Genomic DNA, 21,226 nt, shown 5'->3' on the forward strand with positions numbered 1-21,226 from the left:
TAAACTGTTATCAAAGAGATATGTTTCGCTTTATTGTAATTTTGATAATGCAAATGTCGAAATTAAATAGCAATACTTTAACATGTTAGTTTTGCAAATATTCAAAGTCAATGAACCATGACTGAAGGTACATGACTAAACAATCTCCATCGAAATGAGATGTGCCCATGTGAATACAAATGCATACCGAAAACTGTTTATCATAAGTAGTTCCCTTTAAACAAACCTAAACACAAACTAATACATGTAAACTAAGCAAACTTTCAAAGTCATTTATACATTACTGGTGGTGCGGGGTCAAATAATCTCCATGGTAATGAGACTTGCCAATGCCTATACAACTGCATACAAAATATTATTGACCTAACACTAGTGGTTCCCCACAAACCGACCTCATCACAAACTAATACATGAAAGCTAGGCAAAAGTTTCAAAGTCAATAGACCATGACTGAGTGGTTCCCCATAAACTGACTTAATCACAAAGTAATTCACGAAAAGTTGAAAACTAAGCAAAAGTGTCAGTCAATAGACTATAACTGAGGGGGTGGAACCAAATGATATCTATGGTGATGAGATGTGCCAACACTAATACAACTGCATACCAAATATCTTTTACTTACCACTAGTGGTTCACCATAAACTAGACCTAATCACAAACTAAAACATTGTTGACGCTGCCGCCACCGTCGTCGTAGCCGACACCGGAAACAGCATTCCTATGTTTCTTAAAACAATATTCTGCTATCTTTTTTCCACATTCTCTTTTGGAAAAGTTGTGACTCATGATCAATGAATTGTCTATCACTAGGAGGATATAATCCTACCATCTATGGTTTTGACTGTCCCTCTGGTATCTTTCCCCCTCTCTAATATTAAAACAAGCTATTATCCTAAATATGCATGAAGTGTTGTAACTTGGTGTTTCATAAATATTGTGACATAGTGATTGTGAAATAAACATAAGGTATCAAACGTTTCAACTTAATAAAAAAAATAATAATCCACAATGCTTTCCTCCAAAAACATTTGCATAATACCATATGCCACAATTCTAATGCTTTTAAATATCATTCAACATAGTGGTATTAAACATGAGCCCGACAATAAAACATGCTACACCGAAGATGTAGTGATCAGTGTGCCGAAGTTTTTTATTGACAACACATATGTTCAATTTTGGGGTAGAACTTCGCGGCATATTGTTAGCATTCCCAAGTAATCTAACTCTGCATCTTTTCTTGCCGATGTTTTCCTATTTTCTTATTTTCATAAGAGCCGGAGTTTCTTCAGACACGTGATTATGAAGATAAAAGACACTAAATTATTTAATTACACATACAGGTAAATCGATGATGTTCCATTATCAATACACACTTTTCTGCTTGCTTCACGTTTATTTATCCTCCTCAACTAGACATTAAAGTAACTTCAGATACACTACATCATTCTAGACATTTTCCTAGAATTTTAAAACAGTTGTCATCTCAGTACAAACCAGACGATATGTGCATTTTGTAAACTGATGTGTATGTGCCTGTCCCAAGACAGGAGCCTGTAATTCAGTGGTTGTCATTTGTTTATGTGTTACATATTTGTTTTTCGTTCATTTTTTTTTTACATAAATAAGGCCGTTAGTTTTCTCGTTTGAATTGTTTTACATTGTCTTATCGGGGCCTTTTATAGCTGACTATGCGGTATTGACTTTGCTCATTGAAGGCCGTACGGTGACCTATAGTTGTTAATGTCTGTGTCATTTTGGTCTTTTGTGGATAGTTGTCTCATTGGCAGTCATACCACATCTTCTTTTTATATTTGTCTTTTTCATTTTGATATTGTTTCTTGTGGTTGTTTGATTCTTGTCGTGATTCGGTATGTATGCATTTCACCATCGGGTTTTATACTTTTTAACTTTGGGCATTCCTGGTGCAGGTGGGTCCTGAGGTACGAATCGAACATTTGATATGACTGTCATACAAGTGAGAGGTTAAGTTAGTTATAAAACCAGGTTCAATCCAACACCATCTACATAAGAAAATGCCTGTACCAAGTCAGGAATATGACAGTTGTTATTCATTTGTTTGATGTGTTTTATCTTTTGATTTAATCATTTGCCTCGGGACTTTCCGTTTTTGTGATTTTACATTTTACACTAAGTGTTATTCATGTTTCGTCTATATTTTGTGTACAACTGCATGTTTTACTTATTCGAGGTGTACACTATATAACATGTACCCCAGTTTTTGATGGGGTTAGTGTTGCTAAGTCTGTATTTTTCTGTTCATGTGTTTGGTGTACTATTAGTTGTCTATTATGTCCTTTTCTTTATCGTCCATGTCGTTGTCTATTTATTTTCGATTTATGAGTTTGAATTTTCCTCTGGTATCTTTCGCCCCTATATTATATAAGGTATGTACCATCAATAACCTTTTTATTTTAAGAAACTGTGCTTACTCTGTGATCATTTGAGCCTACCCGAAGTGTTACCCAATAAAATGGATATTGATAGGTTGCACCAGTTGACATCGTTGTCAAATTTATATCACTGATGAGTCTTTTGTAGGCGAAGCGCATATCTGATTTACAAAATCTTAATTCTAGCATCTTTAAGTTCACGACTATCTACTAGACCTTTTTTGTTCGCGTCTTTGTTTCAATATCTTGTATGTTTATTAGAATATTAAGTCTGTAGTGTTGTATGTCTGTGATGTTTGGCTCCAGGCTACAAATTATTGTTACATATATGACGTGGCTCTGTACTTATATGTCCCGTCATTGTGTTATAGTACTATGGTAAATTTGTGTATTCTTGTCTTTAATTTTTGCTAATATGCTTGGTTTATATGACATTTTGTGCTTTGTTACGTATTTGTATGTTTTTTTTATTTACAACATAATGTTGACTTCTGTGTTTTTGACATTTTTACCTTTTATGTCTGATTGTTTTGTTCATGCATCGTTGTCAATATAGTGGAATTTGATGTGACTGTCATACAAGTGAGAGGTTTAGCTAGCTATAAAACCAGATTCAATCCACCATTTTCTACATAAGAAAATGCATGTACCAAGACAGATATATGGCAGTTGTCCTTTTGATTTGTTTGAGTTTTTTATTTTGCCATTTGATGTCAGAGGGACTATCTGGTTTGAATTTTCCTCGGAGTTCAGTATTTTTGTAATTTTACTTTTTATTACGTCTGTTGGGTTCATTGCCCGATCTTGTCACTATAATGGAACTATTAACTTTCATAAAAGTATGTAGCTGCTATAAAACCAAGATCCACCCACCGTATTCCTCAGAAAATTCCTGTTTCAAGTCAGAAATTTGTCAGTTGCTTTTCGATTGTTAATCGATTATAGCTTTTGATTTCAACAGTTTTCATGTTTTCACTGTTTCAACTTACCCATAAGTTGGTTATTTTTGTTATACTATTTTGTTTGAAAGGATTGATTGATTGATTGATTGATTGATTTATTGATTTGATTGATTGATTGATTGATTGATTGATTGATTGATGAATGCTTAATGTCAATGGCAAATATGTTGGAGAGGATAATGAAGTTCAGTTAGGTAAAATTGTTTATTCAAAATATAAATAAACTACACGTGGTTCTACTAATGTTGCCATAAAAATATGATACACTGTACAGTAATGGGTGTAACTATAGCTATAGGAATAAATCATACAAATTAAAATGTACAGTGAAACCTGTTTTAAGAGACCACTTAAGGGAGACCAAAAATGTAGTTATTTAAGATCCTTTAGAAATAAGTTATTCTTTTTGATATTTTAGTTGGTAGTAGTCATATTCATTTTAACTTACTTCTTGTTGGGCTTGCCTTGAATTTTACAATAAAAAGATCAATTTGATTGTCACCAATCTAAGCTAAAAATAAATATCAAAATATTTTGATTATCTTTAAGTAATTAACTTTTGACATATTAGACAGATAAGTATTGAATATAAATCATAGTCATTCACCCTATAATTATAGATTATGGTTGATCATCTCAACGAGATTGATTTTCTGGCTTGAGCCAGGACGGCCAAAGCGAGAAAGGCAATCGAGTTGATATGACCAATGATGATCTGTTTATCGCTATTTTACCTATGACGACGTTGGTCAATTTCATGTCAATTTCGTTAGCAACGCCACGTGCCTGCTTAGTTTCTAGCGATAATTTTCCATCTCAAGTGAAAAATTATCACAAAGAGATCAAAGGAAAAATGCACAAAATAGCGATAATCATGATAGTATATGTTTCCTAAAACACATTGAAAATTTCAATTTTATTTTTCAAAATTGTATTCAAATTTATTTAAGTTTTGGTTATTTTGGTTGATCTTTTTGTATATACATGTATATAGTATTTACAGATGATATAAACTCATCAAAGATATAATAATTCAAAATCCAGAAACAAGTTTCTCCTGAATGATTTGATGCTTTCTATCAAAAAATATATAAAATTATAAACAGATATATCATACCAAAACAATAAATAGTTTACCTTGCTAAATCGTCACAGACAAGTATAAAACAGGTACTACATCTAAAGACATAAGTACAGCACATCAATTTCAGACAACATAACAACATGAAAACTAATAGAACTAGATATGCTAATGATTGGATAAGAATAATGAATATAATTGTGATGTGAAAATTATATTAAGGATGTTTGCTTCTCTAATTTTTGAATTTTTGTCAGATTTTCGGAATCCTCTGGTTTTATCCATGTATTAACATTAAAATATTTTGCCCATCAACCCCTACTTGCATTTCATATTTTTATTAAATATTATTTAAAAAGCCATATTTCAAAATCTTATGAGATCCTTGTTATTTTTTCATAGTTTTTTAAACAAAAAAGGTGCCAATGTTAAGTGAAAGAAAAATCTAGAGAGAATAATTTCCCGCCAAATTTTCAACAGCTTATATCTCGAAAACAAGCACACGGACCCTCCATTTTCTTCTGCTTTTTTAGTTACTTTATTTATATACATTCAATTTATAACAGTCTTTTAAAAAGGTTGTTATTTTTAAACAGAGTAGCGAACATCCTTAATATATTATCTATATATCAATAAATATCCCTGGTTACATTTCAGTCTTCATACATTAGAGAAGCAAGTAGAATGAAATTCAAAACAGTGTAGCTGTGGCCATTGATTGACACATTTAATTCATCCATTGACTGGGACAATTTAAGAGAACGTTTGTCTGTAACGACCACTGTTCACGACGTACCTACGACAGGGCTTCCAAAAAATATTTGAGCCAGCCGGACATTTCATATCTGATCCCGATTTTAATCCCTTAAGACTTAGTCACAAAAGGCAATTATGGTAATCAGATGGCCATTCCAATGATTGGCATTACATTAAAACGATTTTAAACTTTACTTTGATATGATATGAATTTGATGTTAGGATGTTACTGTTAAATTGGCAGTGCATCATTCAAAGTGTGCACATCAGCGTGCTCATATCTGCCATAGACTTTTTATTTGTGCAAAATGACATTGTCAAAAACTACTTTCGTTTTCAACCGGATGTTGACTTGACAATGGTAAAACATGGACCATAAACGAATACGTAAAATCCGTGTATTTTTACAAAGCATGACTGAGAGAAGAAGCTCTTTCCACGTTATTTCTTCAACAAAATACTTGAATTGAACGTTAGATACAGGTATCATTGATAATTTTAGCATTTTTGAAGAAATGTAGGATGCATTATTAAATTTCCCACCTGTGCACATGCGCACACGTGTTCTAGTTCATACGACATAGTTCTGACGATTTTTTATTTAAAACCTTAAAATTTTTCATCAAATCATTTTGATAAACTAATTTCTAATAATTTTAATCTTTAGAACGAAATCAATTAGATACAAACCGCTGAAATGTAAGAAAATATTTGTGATTAAACCGATCAATTTATACGATGTCCGGTACTGATCATAGTTCACCTGTCACCTGAACAGGTAGATTTCAGCTGTCCAACTACTAATTAGCCTTGATTAAAATTAGAAAGTATTGAAGTAGGTGTTGTTTTGATAGTAATTAATCATCATGTCACATTTATGACCGGAAACGTGTTGATGTTAAAGGCAAAAGGTTGGGTAAAAAAGATCGTGAATTATGTAAAAATGACCGAAAAAGCCTTGAAAAATAAAAAGTATATGACCGTTTCATGCTTTGCCCAGCCGGACTTTTACCGGACATTATACAAATGACCGGAATATATGACCGTTTTGGAAGCCCTGACCTACGATAGACATTTAAACTGTGGGGTCACCAAAGGTTTCTTGACGCCTTTAATTATAAAATAATTCGAAAAATTAATCAGGAATAACTTTTATGTTTTGATTTATATAATTATAAATTGTGTTATTTCTGATTAATTGTTTGAACTACTTTATTTAGGTGTTGACCCCATAGTTTTAGTGTCTTTAAAAAGTACATAGTGAACAGTGGTCGTTACATACAAACGTTCACCTAAATTGTCGCAGTCAATGGACGAATTTAATGTGTTAATCAACAGCCACAGCTACACTGTTTTGAATTTCATTCTATATGTTGTTAAAAAAGAACACCTAAATTGTCCCAGTCAATGGACGAATTTAATGTGTTAATCAACAGCCACAGCTACACTGTTTTGAATTTCATTCTATATGTTGTTAAAAAAGAACAATGCCACTTGTTGGCCTCTTGTCGGTTTAATTCAAAGGTCAAATGTATATTTTAAATAATATCTGGAGAAAAAAAATCTTTGTAACCCTGAATGTGCAGATATAGTTGTAACTGGTCATCATTAATAAAACACTTCAAACTTTGATCTTAAAGCTTTTTACAACATTGAACATTTGACCTTGAAGTATTTCATCTTGTTTAAAATCTACCAAAAATGTGTGACAATTAACTAGATTTATCCAAAATTTTTAAATGAGATAATTTGCTGAAAAAAAATTTATATAGGAAGGCAAGTTTTCGTTTGAGCTTGAAATTCTACGGGGCCAAGAAAATGGCTTTCATCTTACCTATCTTTTTGAATATATATTAATAGTTATCAAAGGTACCAGCTGCATAAATACCTTAAACATGAATATATGATGAATGAGTGAATATGAAAATATATTTCATCTATACACAAAATATTCTCAGCTATTAGGAAAGGAAGGCACTTTTTAATGAATTGCAGAAAAAAGCATCTGTTATCTGAAACATGGATGTCTGCATTGAAGAGGTAGGGCAGGGGAGTCCACTCTTAAAAATCAAAGGTAAATTTATGTCAATTATATTCATTAATGTATTCAAAGCTTCTCAGAAACAAAGATTATTTTAGCATCTGTTATCTGAAACTTCAATGTCTGCATTGAAGAGGTAGTGGTAGGGGAAACTACTCTTAAAATCAAAGGTACTTTTATGTCAATTAAAATAAACTATTAGAAATGAATCATTGATTGCAAGAGTTATCACCCTTTGCCAGTAAGTTATCAGGGTAAAATAAGAAAAAAAAGTAAAAAATACTCTATGATTGTTCTAGCTTGTGACTTGTATTTACAACTAAGAACATGATACTTTTTGTTATTATCAGGTGACATAGGAATTGAAGTTAATTGCCCTCGGATTTCACACAATTGGTTTCACACAACACCTTATCACTATTTGTCCTCCATTACTGGACATCAGAAAAGTTTCTATAAATTTTGACATCATAATAGAGAACATGTGACGCCACAATGGAAAAGCGATTGTTGTGTGATGTCAAAAGTTCAAGCCGGAAAGATTCTGGGGTCAAGTGGGACAGATTTGTAAATAGCATTAAGGTGTTTATAAATTAACCAAAAAATTGAATATTGTGGTTATATAATATTTGATAGCAGTAAAATACACTTCTCACAGCATATTTTCCAAAATTACATAATTTCTTTGTTTTCATAAATAAAAACACATATACCAAAAATTGCAAATTAAACACAGAAAAGCATTTTTTATACAAGTTCTAAATAAAAAACATGTATTACAATTCAAAGTCAATATAAAGAATACAAAAAGTAGAGGATAAACACATTCATCAAATTCAATTAACAAGAAATAATGAGTACAAAATAAAAGTGCAACATTTTAAAAATCTCATATAAAATGGAAGATAAAATAAAATAAAAGCCTTAAATAAAGTTCATTTACTACAAACTTTCAAAACAACTCTTATAAATTTTTGAAATATAAGTGAGAATAAACTTATCATACATACCAGGATAAAAAATTGATATACCTGAGGCATGTTTCGTCTCTTTAGTGATGCTTTTAATAAAAACTGTGAAAAGACTTAATACAGTAAAAAGTACATGTATATCTTTTTATAGACCAAAGCAGAACATGTAAACAATTGAATGATTGACAGTAAACAGATAAAAAGACAAAATTTTCATAGATAATTGAAAATATTTATGGAATTCAAGAAAGCTCTATTTTTTATTTACTTTTACCCTAATTTTCTACATTTGAATTCAAAAATTCAAACGTAGAAAAATATTTAACACGTGACCAAACAATGATAATTCCCTCAAAATCTCTGCCCATTTGTGAATTTATATGTTGATGGTTTAGTTGCTTAATTATTTCCAGCTTTCAAATTCTTAAAACAGATTAATTAAATCAATTACTACAAAATTACAAAATATACCTGATAATTTACAAAGGAAAACTTGCAAAAAACAAATTTAAAAATAGAATAAAACTAATAAAAATATTTTTACAACAGTCATGACTAAATAACTGCTTTACCTCTTTGGTTAACATAGTCTAAACCTCCTTCAATAAAAAAACATGTCTAATATCTACAGTGTAACCTACATAATCTGACACATGAGTATTCCAACATCCTGCTTTAATCAACATATTTTCATGGTTCCCAAAATATGCCTATCCTTGTATATAAACAGAGTATTCCGACACCCTGCTGAATTGGACATTTTTTTCTGGTCCCCAAGTGTGTCAAATAGTACAGGTTACACTATATTCTCTACATTTTTACCCTTGCACTAATAAAATATATTTCTCTTTGGATTATAATTGCGTCTTAAAACTGATACTGTCGGTGGGGAGGTATCAATACCTAATAAGTTTTATTCAAATTATTCATCGCTATTTTCAGACCAGCTTTTTATATATTTCATGAATAACAAGATTTTTAAACAGAGTAAAAGTTTGTCTGAACTCAACATTTTCAAAACTGGTGAATCCAAAGATGCATTAAGATTGAAATACTTTGTTTAAAATGCAGGCCCGTAGCCAGGAATTTCCAAAGGGGGGTTCGTTGGACTAACAAACTCGACTTTAACAGTAACAATTCGAACAGAACATCGACTTTAACAGTGCTTATTTGTTTTCAAGGTGGGGTTCGTCCAAACCCCCCGAACCCCCCCCTGGCTACGGAAATGAACACACATATCATCATGCTATGGTAAAAGTTTAAAAGTAATCTTAATTTAATCTCATTTCATTGCTATATAATGTCATGGAAGCTACAAAAATAAATAATAATATTACAATAAAACATCTTCTTCTTACTGTTAAGACTCATCATGGCCAAAAATAAGTCCCTGGACTTGCCTTCAATTTTTTTTAGCGAGAACCCTGACAATTTTACATACTGGATCACTACATACAATGTATGTGCAACATGCTTGTTCTATATAATGAATATAATGATGGGCATCTATACTCTTGGGTTCCCATGTGTACATTATTTTTTTCTTACTTTCGGGAAAGTTTCAGGAAAGGAATTAAAACAAACAGAAATTTCTGATAATTAGTACCCTTATTTTAAAAGTCAAATTTTTGACAACATGTAATAGTAGAATAAATAATTATTTGTTTCCTATTCAAAATCATACCTGGTAGCAATCTTTTATCAAATAGTTTATTAAAATATTTTGTAATTTTAGTTGTCTCTAAGCTAATGATAATTAAGCATTTTCTTGTACATTCATTAAAGTACTTTTGATTCACTATCATTAGTGAGGGGGGATAGGACCTTTATCGGGACTCCGGGATCGGGTGTTTTTAAGCTCGGGATTTCGGGATTGACCCTTTTGGGATCTGGGAATTCTTTTTTCCAATTTCGGGATGCCAGGATTTAGAATTTGTTAAATTTGGAACCTCGGGATATCGTGTTTTTAAGCCCGTGATTTTGGGACCAGGACCCCTCCTACCCTCCCTCATTATCATTAGTGGGATAGCAAATTTTGTGGATTTCATGGATACAGGTGAACCATTCAAATTTTCTATAAGCTTGTATGCAGATTTTAGCAAACCAATGAAATCAAAAATCCATGAAAACACAAGTTTTCCTCAATCCACGAAAATTGGTACCCACCAGAATAATTGAATCAACAGTATACATTTAAACAAAACAAAAATGTGTGATTAAAGTGAAAGAACTGGGTAAAACTTACTTAAAACAAAAGAAAATCTCTGCAAATGCTGAAAGTATATTTTAACAGTTTACATTATATAAACAAGATGCTATAAAGAATAAATACAAAAATGATGATTGTAAGGATCACAGAATGATACAAAGTTTCCTGAGAAAAATGAAATATATGAAGTATGTCAAATTTGTCTTCCAAATCCAAGGGGAGAAAATAAGATTCTTGGAAAGTATATTTTAATATCTAATCTTTAAGCTAAAAAAAATTAATTTGCAGTTTCAGAATCTTATTCTGTGTAATATTTAAAAAAAAAAGTACAGCAAAGCATCTTGATTTAAATACTACCAATGACATGAGGTTATTGTCATTTTGGTGGGAACAATAAAATTACCCATAGTCCTTTAGATTCTGAAACAGCCAATTGAAATCTTTGGTTGTTTTGGATTGTATTGTAAAGCAAAAAGTTATTATCTTTTTTAAATTTTCAAATTTTCACCTTATCTTATTGCACAATCTGTAAGCAAATATCGTATTAAACAATGTTCTGCGAAAAAGAGTAAATTTTCAAATTTGACAGGAAGCAGAAAAAGGGAGACAATTATGACATACACAGAGGTTTAAACACTTTAAGGATAAACTGTCTTTGCTGGGCTGTCCAAGCCTATGTAGACAGGATTCTTCGCATCAGCGATTACTCGTACACCAAGATAGGAAATGAAACCATCAATAGTGAATCCAAGTCCTGAGGCTTCTACAATCTTCTTATACGCTTCAGCCTCTTTTTCATACTGGGCAATAATGGCCTGTGCCTCAGTTGTAGCTCTAAAAAAGAATTGAAAAGCTATTATACTTGAAAAATGCATAAATATAAATAATCTTTCACAATTTCACTAGACAAAGGATTTGAGAGTTGGCCATACCAAAGAGTTCTAACCATAGACAGACTTCTGTTTACACAAAAAAATCCTGTATGACAAAATTTAAATTCATCAATTTTGTTGTATGAAGGTTATCTGCCTGATATTGTTTAAATTACTATAAATTTAGAAATTATTGCAATGTTTTTAATATTGCCAAAAAAATGTGACAGGGTTACAATCCCAATAATTTAAACTTGCATTTTGATTTATTTTTATATTTTATTTGAATATGGGTTTTTCTCAATATCGCACAAATTCAAATCCCATTTTAGTTAAAAATTACTAAATCACAATAATAAATGCATGCAATAATTTCTGAATTAACAGTATTTAACAAACTCAGCTGAGACATTATTTTGACTATCAACCCAACAGTGTTTAACAAAGTCAGTTCAGACATTCTTCTGACACTTAACTCATCAGTCTTCACTTATACTCCTTACTGCCTTAGAAGAGAGTAGCGAAAGACACCAGAGGGACATTCAAACTCTGGGGCATAAAAATATTCTTACCTATTAGCTAAGATACGAGCATCAGATTCTGCCTTGTCTATAATAATCTTAGCTTGTGTTTCAGCTTCACGTTTCTGTGTCTCAGCCTCAGTCAAAAGTCTTGGACGTTCATTGTTGGCAACCTGAATATCTTCCCTGGCTCTTTCTTTACTCCTGATGGCACTCTCATATTCAGATGGACGAGCAATGTTGCTCACCTAAAACGAAAGAATACTGTTTAGTAAAGTTATCTTCATATACATGTGAAGTCTAACAATACGCTTATGTTTATTTAATGTACAAAGGGAAGTAATCCTTTTATTATTCAATTATTATCTCCCCTATTCTTAAAAAATAGAATATTGTTTAGCAACGTTAACTTCATATACATGTGAAATGAAACAATAGGGTTATGTCCCTTTTTTCCCCGGGATATGAAGCAATGCTTTTATTCTAATCTTGCTGATGTTTAATAGTTGTTTTTTAATTTAATGCACAAAGGGAAGTAATCCTTTCATAATTTAATTACTGTCTCCCTCTTATTTGTACACTTACTGTTCATTAAAATACATTTTTGCTCTCACCTAACAGATGGCAACTTTCAACCTCCTTACCAAATATGAAATTGCTCTGTTTAGTTGAACATGAGAAAAGTGAGTTGAAATTGCCTGACAGACAGACGAACAGACAGATGGACAAACAGACAGATTGACGAACAGACAGATTGACGAACAGACAAATGAATGAACAGACAGATGGACAAGTATGCAAAATATGAGCTGCAAAGGATAGATATCAACCTTTTGCAAGTGCATGTATACATGTACATGTAAAAGTCTTTGATAGAATTAAGCAAAATCAAAAATGAAAGTACAGTCCTCTATCATCTATGAGTTTTATTTTGTTTTGTAGAATTCTGAAAACAGTCCCATTCAAATTTTTAAACAGCTACATACTTTTTGGAGAGACTTTTTTCAACCGAAATAGATTTACAGATGTTTTGATATTCATTTGCATAAGGTCCATTTCTATTTGATGCAGTTCATATTGTAAGCTTATATTTTCTCACCTGCAAGTCAGTGATATCAGCATTCAGTTCTTCATATCTGCCCACAATCTGTTGTCTGACTTTTTCCTGAAAGTTAGCACGCTCAGCTTGGAACTGAGATGTATTAAAATAGCTACATGACTCATGTAAAGCGGATTGTCCTGAAATAAAATATTTATGAATGATAGAAACAAACAAACATCCTTTCAGAACATGCTCACATAAATGTTCTTTCTATTTGTACAGTTACACCATTGTCCAAGGTTAGGGGGAGGGTAAGAATCCCGCTAACATGTTTAACCCCGCCTCATTATTTATGTATGTGCCTGTCCCAAGTCAGAAGCCTGTAATTCAGTGGTTGTTGAAAGTTGCTGTATAGTATATTTGTTTTTGTTCATTATTTTATACATTAATAATAGACAACTTTCGAGTTCGATGCATTTCCGTCGAAAAACTCTGGTTTTAGTGAACGTCATTTGTGCGTTTAGGGGCGTCGTCACTTCCATTCCAATGTTGAGCGAGTGGTTGGAAAACTATAATTCTATATTGTACGAATTATTCGGCAAATTGAATTCTCAAAATTGACAATCAGCATTGCTGTCATTAGGGAATTGTCATTAAGTACCTACAGAACAACCATTATTTCTAGTTTATCCTGCACAATGACGATCACTAAGATGCTTGATGAACGTAAATAGTGCAGGGATACAGGCGACCCCCTCTATCTGGTATTAAAATGACGTCATAAAGGCGCGTATAATTGACGATTTTTTTCCGGTGACAGATGAACTCGAAAGTGGTCTATTAGGCTGTGTTTGCATTGTTTTAAGTTTGTGATTCGGGGCATTTAATAGCTGACTATGCAGTATTTGGTTTGCATATTGTAGAAGGTGGTACGGTGATCTATAGCTGTTAATTTCTGTGTCATTGGGTCTCTTGAGGAGAGATGTCTCATTGATAAATATACCACATCTTCTTTTTTATATTGACAGTTTCAAGTAATATAAGTATACAATACCTGCATATCTAAGAACTTTAGTGTAACCATCTTTATCCCTGAAGTCAAGGATTACCTCCCTTAGTTTGGCAGATCGGACTTTGTACTGATAGGTAACGTCTAGGACAATTTTTACACCATCTTTGTTCAAACACTGAAAAAGAAGTATACATAATAGAAATATTTCTTTTGTCCTGAAACAGCCAAATTTCAGTTCATTTTACTGGAATAAAAAATGTTAAGGACACGACACAAAGGCTACAAAACTTGCATGGAATTTCTGATCTATTCAAAGAAAAATTATTTTTAACACAATAAAACATATTCAGCAATCTATATTTTTAAGTCTTTTTTAGATATTAAATCTTTTAAATCCTCAAACCCTAAAGGCTAGTATTTACCTGTTGAAACCACAAACTTTCATATGTTTAATTCTTTTTAACTTTTTTGATTCATATTTTTCTACTTCTTTTATATTGAAAATAGTTAAAAATTGACATTTTATATTTAAAGCCATGATACAAAAGTACTCTTCTGTAAGAGGTTCAATAAATTGTAACTCACAATGTATCTTAAAGTGAGTTACAAATTGAGATTTCAGACAGCTAAAAAATTAAATATAGTTGGCTTGGTATGTATGTAATTTTCTAACATGTCTTATACATAAACCTAATTATTTTTCTATTTCTCCTACATTTATACAGATATTAAGCATGTTAAGTATTAATTAAATCAAAGCAAACACTTGTTTCTATGAACAACTTTACACTTAATTTCATGAATTTATAAAACATGCTTCAATGATTAAAAGTATGGAACTGATAGACGTATTGTTACTTTTGGTATTTAGCTGTTTTAAAATATGCCTATAAAATATGGAATGGAAATGGGAAATGTGTCAAAAAGACAACAACCCAAACATAATACAGACAACAGCAGAAGGTCACGAACAGGTCTTCAATGCAGGGAGAATTTCCCACACCCAGAGGCTTCCTTCAGCTATACTTACCTCTAAGTCATTAAATGTGAGTGATTTGTACACACTTGGAAATTTGATGAATTCAAAGCCTGGCGGCCCTGTGTGTAAACCTTCTCTTTCTGTACTATCGTCTAACTTCTTCTGAACTGTGTCGTACTTTATACCAACTGGAAATATAATAATAAAACTATATAGATTTTAAAAAAGAAGATGTGGTATGATTGCCAATGAGACAACTCTCCACAAGAGACCAAAATGACACAGAAATTAACAACTATAGGTCACCGTAGGGTGTATGTCATGAATTACTTTCTTTAAATGACTATTAAATTAATTCATAAATAATGGAAAGATATCAATCTTGAGGAACTTTAAAAAATTAGGTGTAAACTACAGTTCTGACCCATTAGCAGTAACTTTGCATGTATACTTTTAATTTGGCGGAATTTATTTTGACGATTGTGTTCTTTCAGCAAAAATTTACACTCTGCGAAAACCCGCTAAACAGATTAGGGCTGTTCCAGAAAATACTATGTCCCCCCCAGGGACAGCACTTTTTTTTAACCCCCACCACCCACAGAAATCAAATTTAATTAGAACAGCACTCCCTTTGCATTTTGGTATTTCAAATACAACCACCCACATAATATTTAAAAAAAATTGCCTTCCCTGGGCATTTGCTGGGGGGGACATAGTATTTTCTGGAACAGCCCTTACTGTATAACCTAGATTAACAGTTGATTTTTTTTAACTTACTTTCATCTGAGGCTAGTTTCTTCAGTGACGTGGCTACTAATGCTATTATCATGATAATTATAGCAAGCACAATAAAACCCACTACATACACTACTTTCTTATCCCCCATCTTGGTTTATGGACGTATTCTGAAGATAAAAACAGAAAAGATTTTTTTAAATTAATCTACTGATGCTGTAACACTATAAACATGATAAAGTAAACAGAAAATAAGGAAGCAGTGTGAATAAGTTAAAAAAAATATATATTTAAAGTTCAAGAGAATACCAGTCTCTGTGAGACAGGACCAAATAGACATGATAGAGGGAAAACAAGTGAAACTGCGAGCTACTGCTCACTGATGATACCCCTGCTGCAAGTGGATAATATTAATAGTGTAAAAATATGCAAGTGTTCGGTAAACAGAAAGTTGTCGAGTGATGAATCTGAAAACGCAGAACACGGCTGACTTATATAAATCCTGAAACCAAATTTCAGAAATCCTTGTATTGTAGTTCCTGAGAAAAATGTGACGAAAATTTTCAACTTGGCTATCATGTGTAAAATCATACAAGTGTTCGGTAAACAGGAAGTTATCAAGTGATCAATCTGAAAACGCATCACATGGTAAAGCTGACTTAGATAAACCCTGAAACCAAATTTCAGAAATCCTTGTATTGTAGTTCCTGAGAAAAATGGGACGAAAAATATTCATGGGACGGACGGAAGGACTGACTGACGGAAGGACAGACAGAGGTAAAACAGTATACCCCCCCTTTTTTAAAGCGGGGTATAATTGAAAAGGCAGGACTGACATTGCAACTACATTCATGACATTTGTACCAATAAAAGCAGGACAAAATTTGTCATTTTCCACCATTAGTAAGATAGAGTCACAGGTAGTAAGTACTGTATTTTATAGAGATTTCAGCAGGTTCAGCAATCCAAATTGTTGATCATTGCTAACATCTATCATGTTCTATGAACACTGATAGGACGACAATCAAAAAATGATCAATTCGCCATTTCAGAATCTAATGCATCCTGGGTAATATTTTCAAAAATGTACACCAAAGCGGCCTGATTGGTTAAAAATGTCATAAACAATGGAAATTTAACTAATGACGAGGACGTTATTTTCACTTTGGGGTATACAACAAATGGAAGTTTTTAAAGACCTTGACTGGCTATACAGCACATGACAGCCCTTGCACGGTCGGTTTTGGGGTATGAACAATTTTGTAGTATAATATGCCAGGCCCCGATTAAAAGAAGTATTGAAGAGCATCAAAATCTAAGGGCAAATTTTAACCCTTCCTTAACCTGCTCCTCTGAAATCTTGTTTGATGCTCGTCAAATGTAAATAAAATTAACAAACTTATTTGAATGGACACAAGAAAGGTCAAGAAATCACCATAAAACAGGGTACATGATGAGCAGATGAAAATTTAGTCCAAATAATTATGACGTTTTGAAAGGCTATTATATTTTTTTTCTTTGACATCGCAGGAAGGTGTCAAAGCAAAAATTAATAATAGCTTTCCAAGACATTGTAATACATGTAGGCCAGGAAACTTTTAATAGAGCAGGGATACATGCGCACTTCTATCTGGTGAATGAAGTCAGAAATGCATTCGAAATTTACGATCTTTTCCAGTGAAAGATATGACAAGAGTTATCTCCCTTTTCGCCTTCATAATGAAAAACGACATGTTAGCCAGTTACGTTGCTTTCGCGGGAAAATTTGATATTCTGTCCCGAAGGAAACAATTTTTAAGCTGCGTAAGGTTTCTGTTGATCCAAAAATCAAAATATGCATGCGATAGAAGAATAATTTAGGAAGAAAATGAGTGCCTTTGTAAGGTATATAGTAATTTATTAATATTTTTTATCATTTTTTATCTATTTAAGTCATTAAGTAGGCAGGTAGGGAAGGCAATTCAAGATGGCAACTTAGATCCCTTTAGGATTTTTCAGTATACGGATATAGATAGTAAACTGCACATTGCTAGAAAACAAAGAAATAGTGATGTCAACATCAAATACATTAATAAAGTAATACAAATAGACAGGAAATACTAAAAAAAAATAAAAAACATTGATTAACAAAATTAAATTAATCTGCTAACCGACTCCCTGTGGTAAAAATATGCATTATTGGCATCATCCCATTATTAAGGACTGGACAAATGATTTAAATTGACACCATTATCATACCTGATTAGAAGACTGCCGGTAACAAATCTACAACGTATAATATGCGGAAATTGAAACTTGTGGTGTCCGGGTATTTCGGTATTTCGAAAGAACCCACCCAAAATTATTTCAAAATGTAAATATTTAAATGGTTATGCAATATCACAGAAATGTAGTGTTGCAAAATATATTTGTGTTCATTCTTAGTATATGTCTTAAATTATTTTTGCCAACGTTACTTTAAAATAAACAATATTTAAAGAATGAAGTCTTACCAACACACGAAAACAAACACTAAACCGCTTACGTCGCTAAAAATAACTACTTTACGAACTGTTAAATTAATATTTTTTACGAAACGAATCAACATGAAACTACATACATGATATATATTTAAATGAAATAAAACACAATCATTATAAATAAACATGACAGAGTTCTGATAAACTCAAATGCACATGATATAATACATTTACTCATTTTATATCAATCTATCAATGAATAATTACATTAGATGTATGTTTCATTATAATACGTTATTCTGATTGGCTAACTAGCAATCTCGTGATATTCCTTAATCAATTGCATTACACAATACCTTAACACCAACAAAGCAGCAGGACCAGATGAAATACCAACCAAAATACTGCAAATAACTGCTGCAGAATTATCACCAATTTTGACAAGAATCTTTCAGTTTTCACTTGACACAGGAGAAGTTCCACAGGACTGGGGAGATGCCAACATAGTGCCACTATACAAGAAAGGGGATACTCACCTAGCGGCCAATTATCGCCCAGTCTCCCTTACCTCCATCACTTGTAAGCTGTTAGAGCATATAGTTCACAGCAGCATAATGAAACATTTTGATCGACAAAATATACTCTGTGACAACCAACATGGTTTCAGGAAACGCAGATCATGTGAAAGTCAGCTTATCATCACCATCGATCGTATAGCCAAATACCTTTCAAATGGAACCCAGATTGACATCATACTTCTGGATTTTGAAAAGGCATTTGACAAGGTTCCTCATTCAAGACTGCTGTACAAACTCCAATTTTATGGAGTAAGGGGCCGGACAAACTCCTGGATCAGTTCATTCCTATCAAACAGGAAACAACAGGTAGTATTGGAAGGGGCTAGATCTCAACAAGACGATGTTCTGTCAGGAGTGCCACAGGGCACAGTACTAGGTCCTTTATTGTTCCTAACATACATCAATGACATGCCCGGATATACTCAATCAGACGTCCGCCTCTTTGCTGATGACAGTCTACTGTACAGGGAAATTAGTAACGCCAAAGATACAGAACAACTTCAGAAAGACCTTCAAGCGTTAGAAAATTGGGAAAAAACATGGATGATGAGATTCAATCCAACAAAATGCAATATTATCCGCATACCACCAAAGAACAAAGAACCTATACAATACCCATACACTCTGCATGGACACATACTCGAACCAGTAGATAGTGCCAAGTACTTGGGAGTATCAATATCAAACAATCTCTCATGGAACAAACATATCCAGAGTGTAACAGCAAAGGGTAACCGAACACTTGGGTTTGTTAAACGAAACCTAAAAGAATGTACAAGGAAAGTAAAGGCTGCTGGCTATACAACACTCGTGCGACCTGTCATAGAGTATGCTTCTACTATATGGGACCCAACCAACCAAGCAAGCATCAACACACTAGAACTCATACAGAGGAGAGCTGCTAGATTCGTCTATAATGACTACACATCACGCACACCAGGGTGCGTCACTACCATGTTAGAAGATCTAAAATGGGACACATTACAGACGAGACGCCGTGACAACAGGCTATGCATGCTCTATCGTATCCAGAATGAGCTGATAGACATCAACAAGAGTACTTACCTCAAAGGTGGCGACAGTAGAACTCGTGGAGGACACACGTTTTACCAACAGAGGGTCACCAGTGATGTCTACAGGAACTCTTCTTTCCAAGAACAATCATGGAATGGAATACATTACCTGCCAGGGTTGCTGAAGCGGGATCAGTTGAAGATTTCCGCTCAGGGCTACAGACAACACATTAATACCAGACTGGACGATTGTACATAATTTTAACCGTAACAACCTGATTTTATTGTAAATACTGTATATAGCCTTAGGGGACTAGATCTATATGTAATGTCACCATGCGTAGTCCCGCAGAGTTTAAACGTTTCATTCAAGGAACCCAACTCTTATATGGAAGAAGAAGACACAATGCAACTTTTCATTCATGATGACACGAGGTCCCACAATAAAGTGCACAGGTAAATGAAATAAAACTTGATAAAAGGCCGCGTGTTTTTATGATTCTATAGGTAAAAATGTAATTATAAGTATTGAATGCCTTTTTTTGTAACTTTATAGGGTTGTAAAAGCGTTGACCGTGCGCACATTTTTAGTATGAAGCGCTTCCGCGCTTCATACAAAACGTACTTCGGCCAACGCTTTTACACCCCAATAAATTTACAAAAAAGAGCATTCAATTCTTAAATAATCGATCACGATATTGATTTCGAATTAGTTACTAAAAAACATATAAAAAAACTAAGAATAAAGTTAAAAAAATATTGCATAAAGCTTTTCATTTTTATTTCTATAACAAAAATTGGGGATATCTTAGGGGGAAACCAGGGGCGGATCCAGCCATTTAAAAAAAGGGGGTTCCAGCTATATGTCCCCATTCAAATGCATTGATTGGCAAAAAAAAGGGGGGGTTCCAACCCCCGGACCCCCTGGATCCTCCAATACATTTAAATCCTATTCAGTATACTGAGCGGTATACAACGCCAGATACCATCAAGTCCCATCAAGTTTTCATTCCTGGAGAGGCTGTAATATTACTTTTTTCCTGCATATATCTTTTCGCTTTCTCCTTCTGTCTGTTAAAATTGACAACAGTTGACCATCACGTTCATTTTTTTTTTTTAATTTTAATTCATTTTAAGTCGGATTTGTACAGAATCTATATAGACATGATAGAAAACATATATATACCGTTTTTTTTATAATTTGTACAAAATTTTTGTGCAAATTGTCAGAGTTTTATGAACCGCTTTACACGTCAAATGGATGATACAAACAAACAGTCTAAGACTTTTGTTTCGCATATTTCTGTCATATTTCCATGTGACAACATGATACAGTCTAATACTGAGCATTGATATAAAAAAAAACATGTATAAAACATGTATAAAAAGACTTTTTATGGATATGTTTAGTTTAAACATATTTATTTATAGTGGATTGGGAAACAAGTGTTGCAACTTATATTAATCCCTTTCCACTTTGCGGGTATGATTTTGGTATATGGAGAAAAATAAAACTAGAATTCAAACTGGCCATTCAGGTATCCTCATTTCTAGTTTTAGGACAATGAGAATGGTACTAAA

The 21,226-nt window shown here is 32.9% G+C and overlaps 1 protein-coding gene across 2 annotated transcripts; it reads right to left on the reverse strand.

The window, feature by feature from the left end:
- Positions 1 to 9,954: 9,954 nt before the first annotated feature.
- LOC139503744 (uncharacterized) lies at positions 9,955 to 18,185 on the reverse strand. Of its 2 annotated transcripts, none has more exons than XM_071293588.1 (7): positions 18,088 to 18,185; positions 15,638 to 15,765; positions 14,912 to 15,048; positions 13,924 to 14,056; positions 12,927 to 13,066; positions 11,879 to 12,075; positions 9,955 to 11,268 (listed from the first exon to the last, which is right to left on the reverse strand). In XM_071293588.1, the coding sequence occupies exons 2-7, from the start codon at positions 15,744 to 15,746 to the stop codon at positions 11,073 to 11,075; spliced, it is 912 nt and encodes a 303-aa protein (XP_071149689.1). In that variant the 5' UTR covers positions 15,747 to 15,765; positions 18,088 to 18,185; the 3' UTR covers positions 9,955 to 11,072. The 2 variants fall into 2 exon arrangements, with proteins under 2 accessions (XP_071149689.1, XP_071149690.1); XM_071293589.1 differs by lacking the exon at positions 18,088 to 18,185 and adding an exon at positions 17,834 to 17,914.
- Positions 18,186 to 21,226: the final 3,041 nt, after the last annotated feature.

Source organism: Mytilus edulis, chromosome 14 (genome assembly GCF_963676685.1).
Source record: "Mytilus edulis chromosome 14, xbMytEdul2.2, whole genome shotgun sequence".
Classification (NCBI taxonomy): domain Eukaryota; kingdom Metazoa; phylum Mollusca; class Bivalvia; order Mytilida; family Mytilidae; genus Mytilus; species Mytilus edulis.

Excerpts from the sequence above, each read along its gene's own strand:
- LOC139503744 (XM_071293588.1), bottom strand. The coding sequence starts at position 15,746 with ATGGGGGATAAGAAAGTAGTGTATGTAGTGGGTTTTATTGTGCTTGCT. Across the intron at positions 14,057-14,911 it reads TCACATTTAATGACTTAGAG|TGTTTGAACAAAGATGGTGT; the intron begins GTAAGTATAGCT and ends CTTCTTTTTCAG. Across the intron at positions 11,269-11,878 it reads GCTCGTATCTTAGCTAATAG|AGCTACAACTGAGGCACAGG; the intron begins GTAAGAATATTT and ends ATTCTTTTTTAG.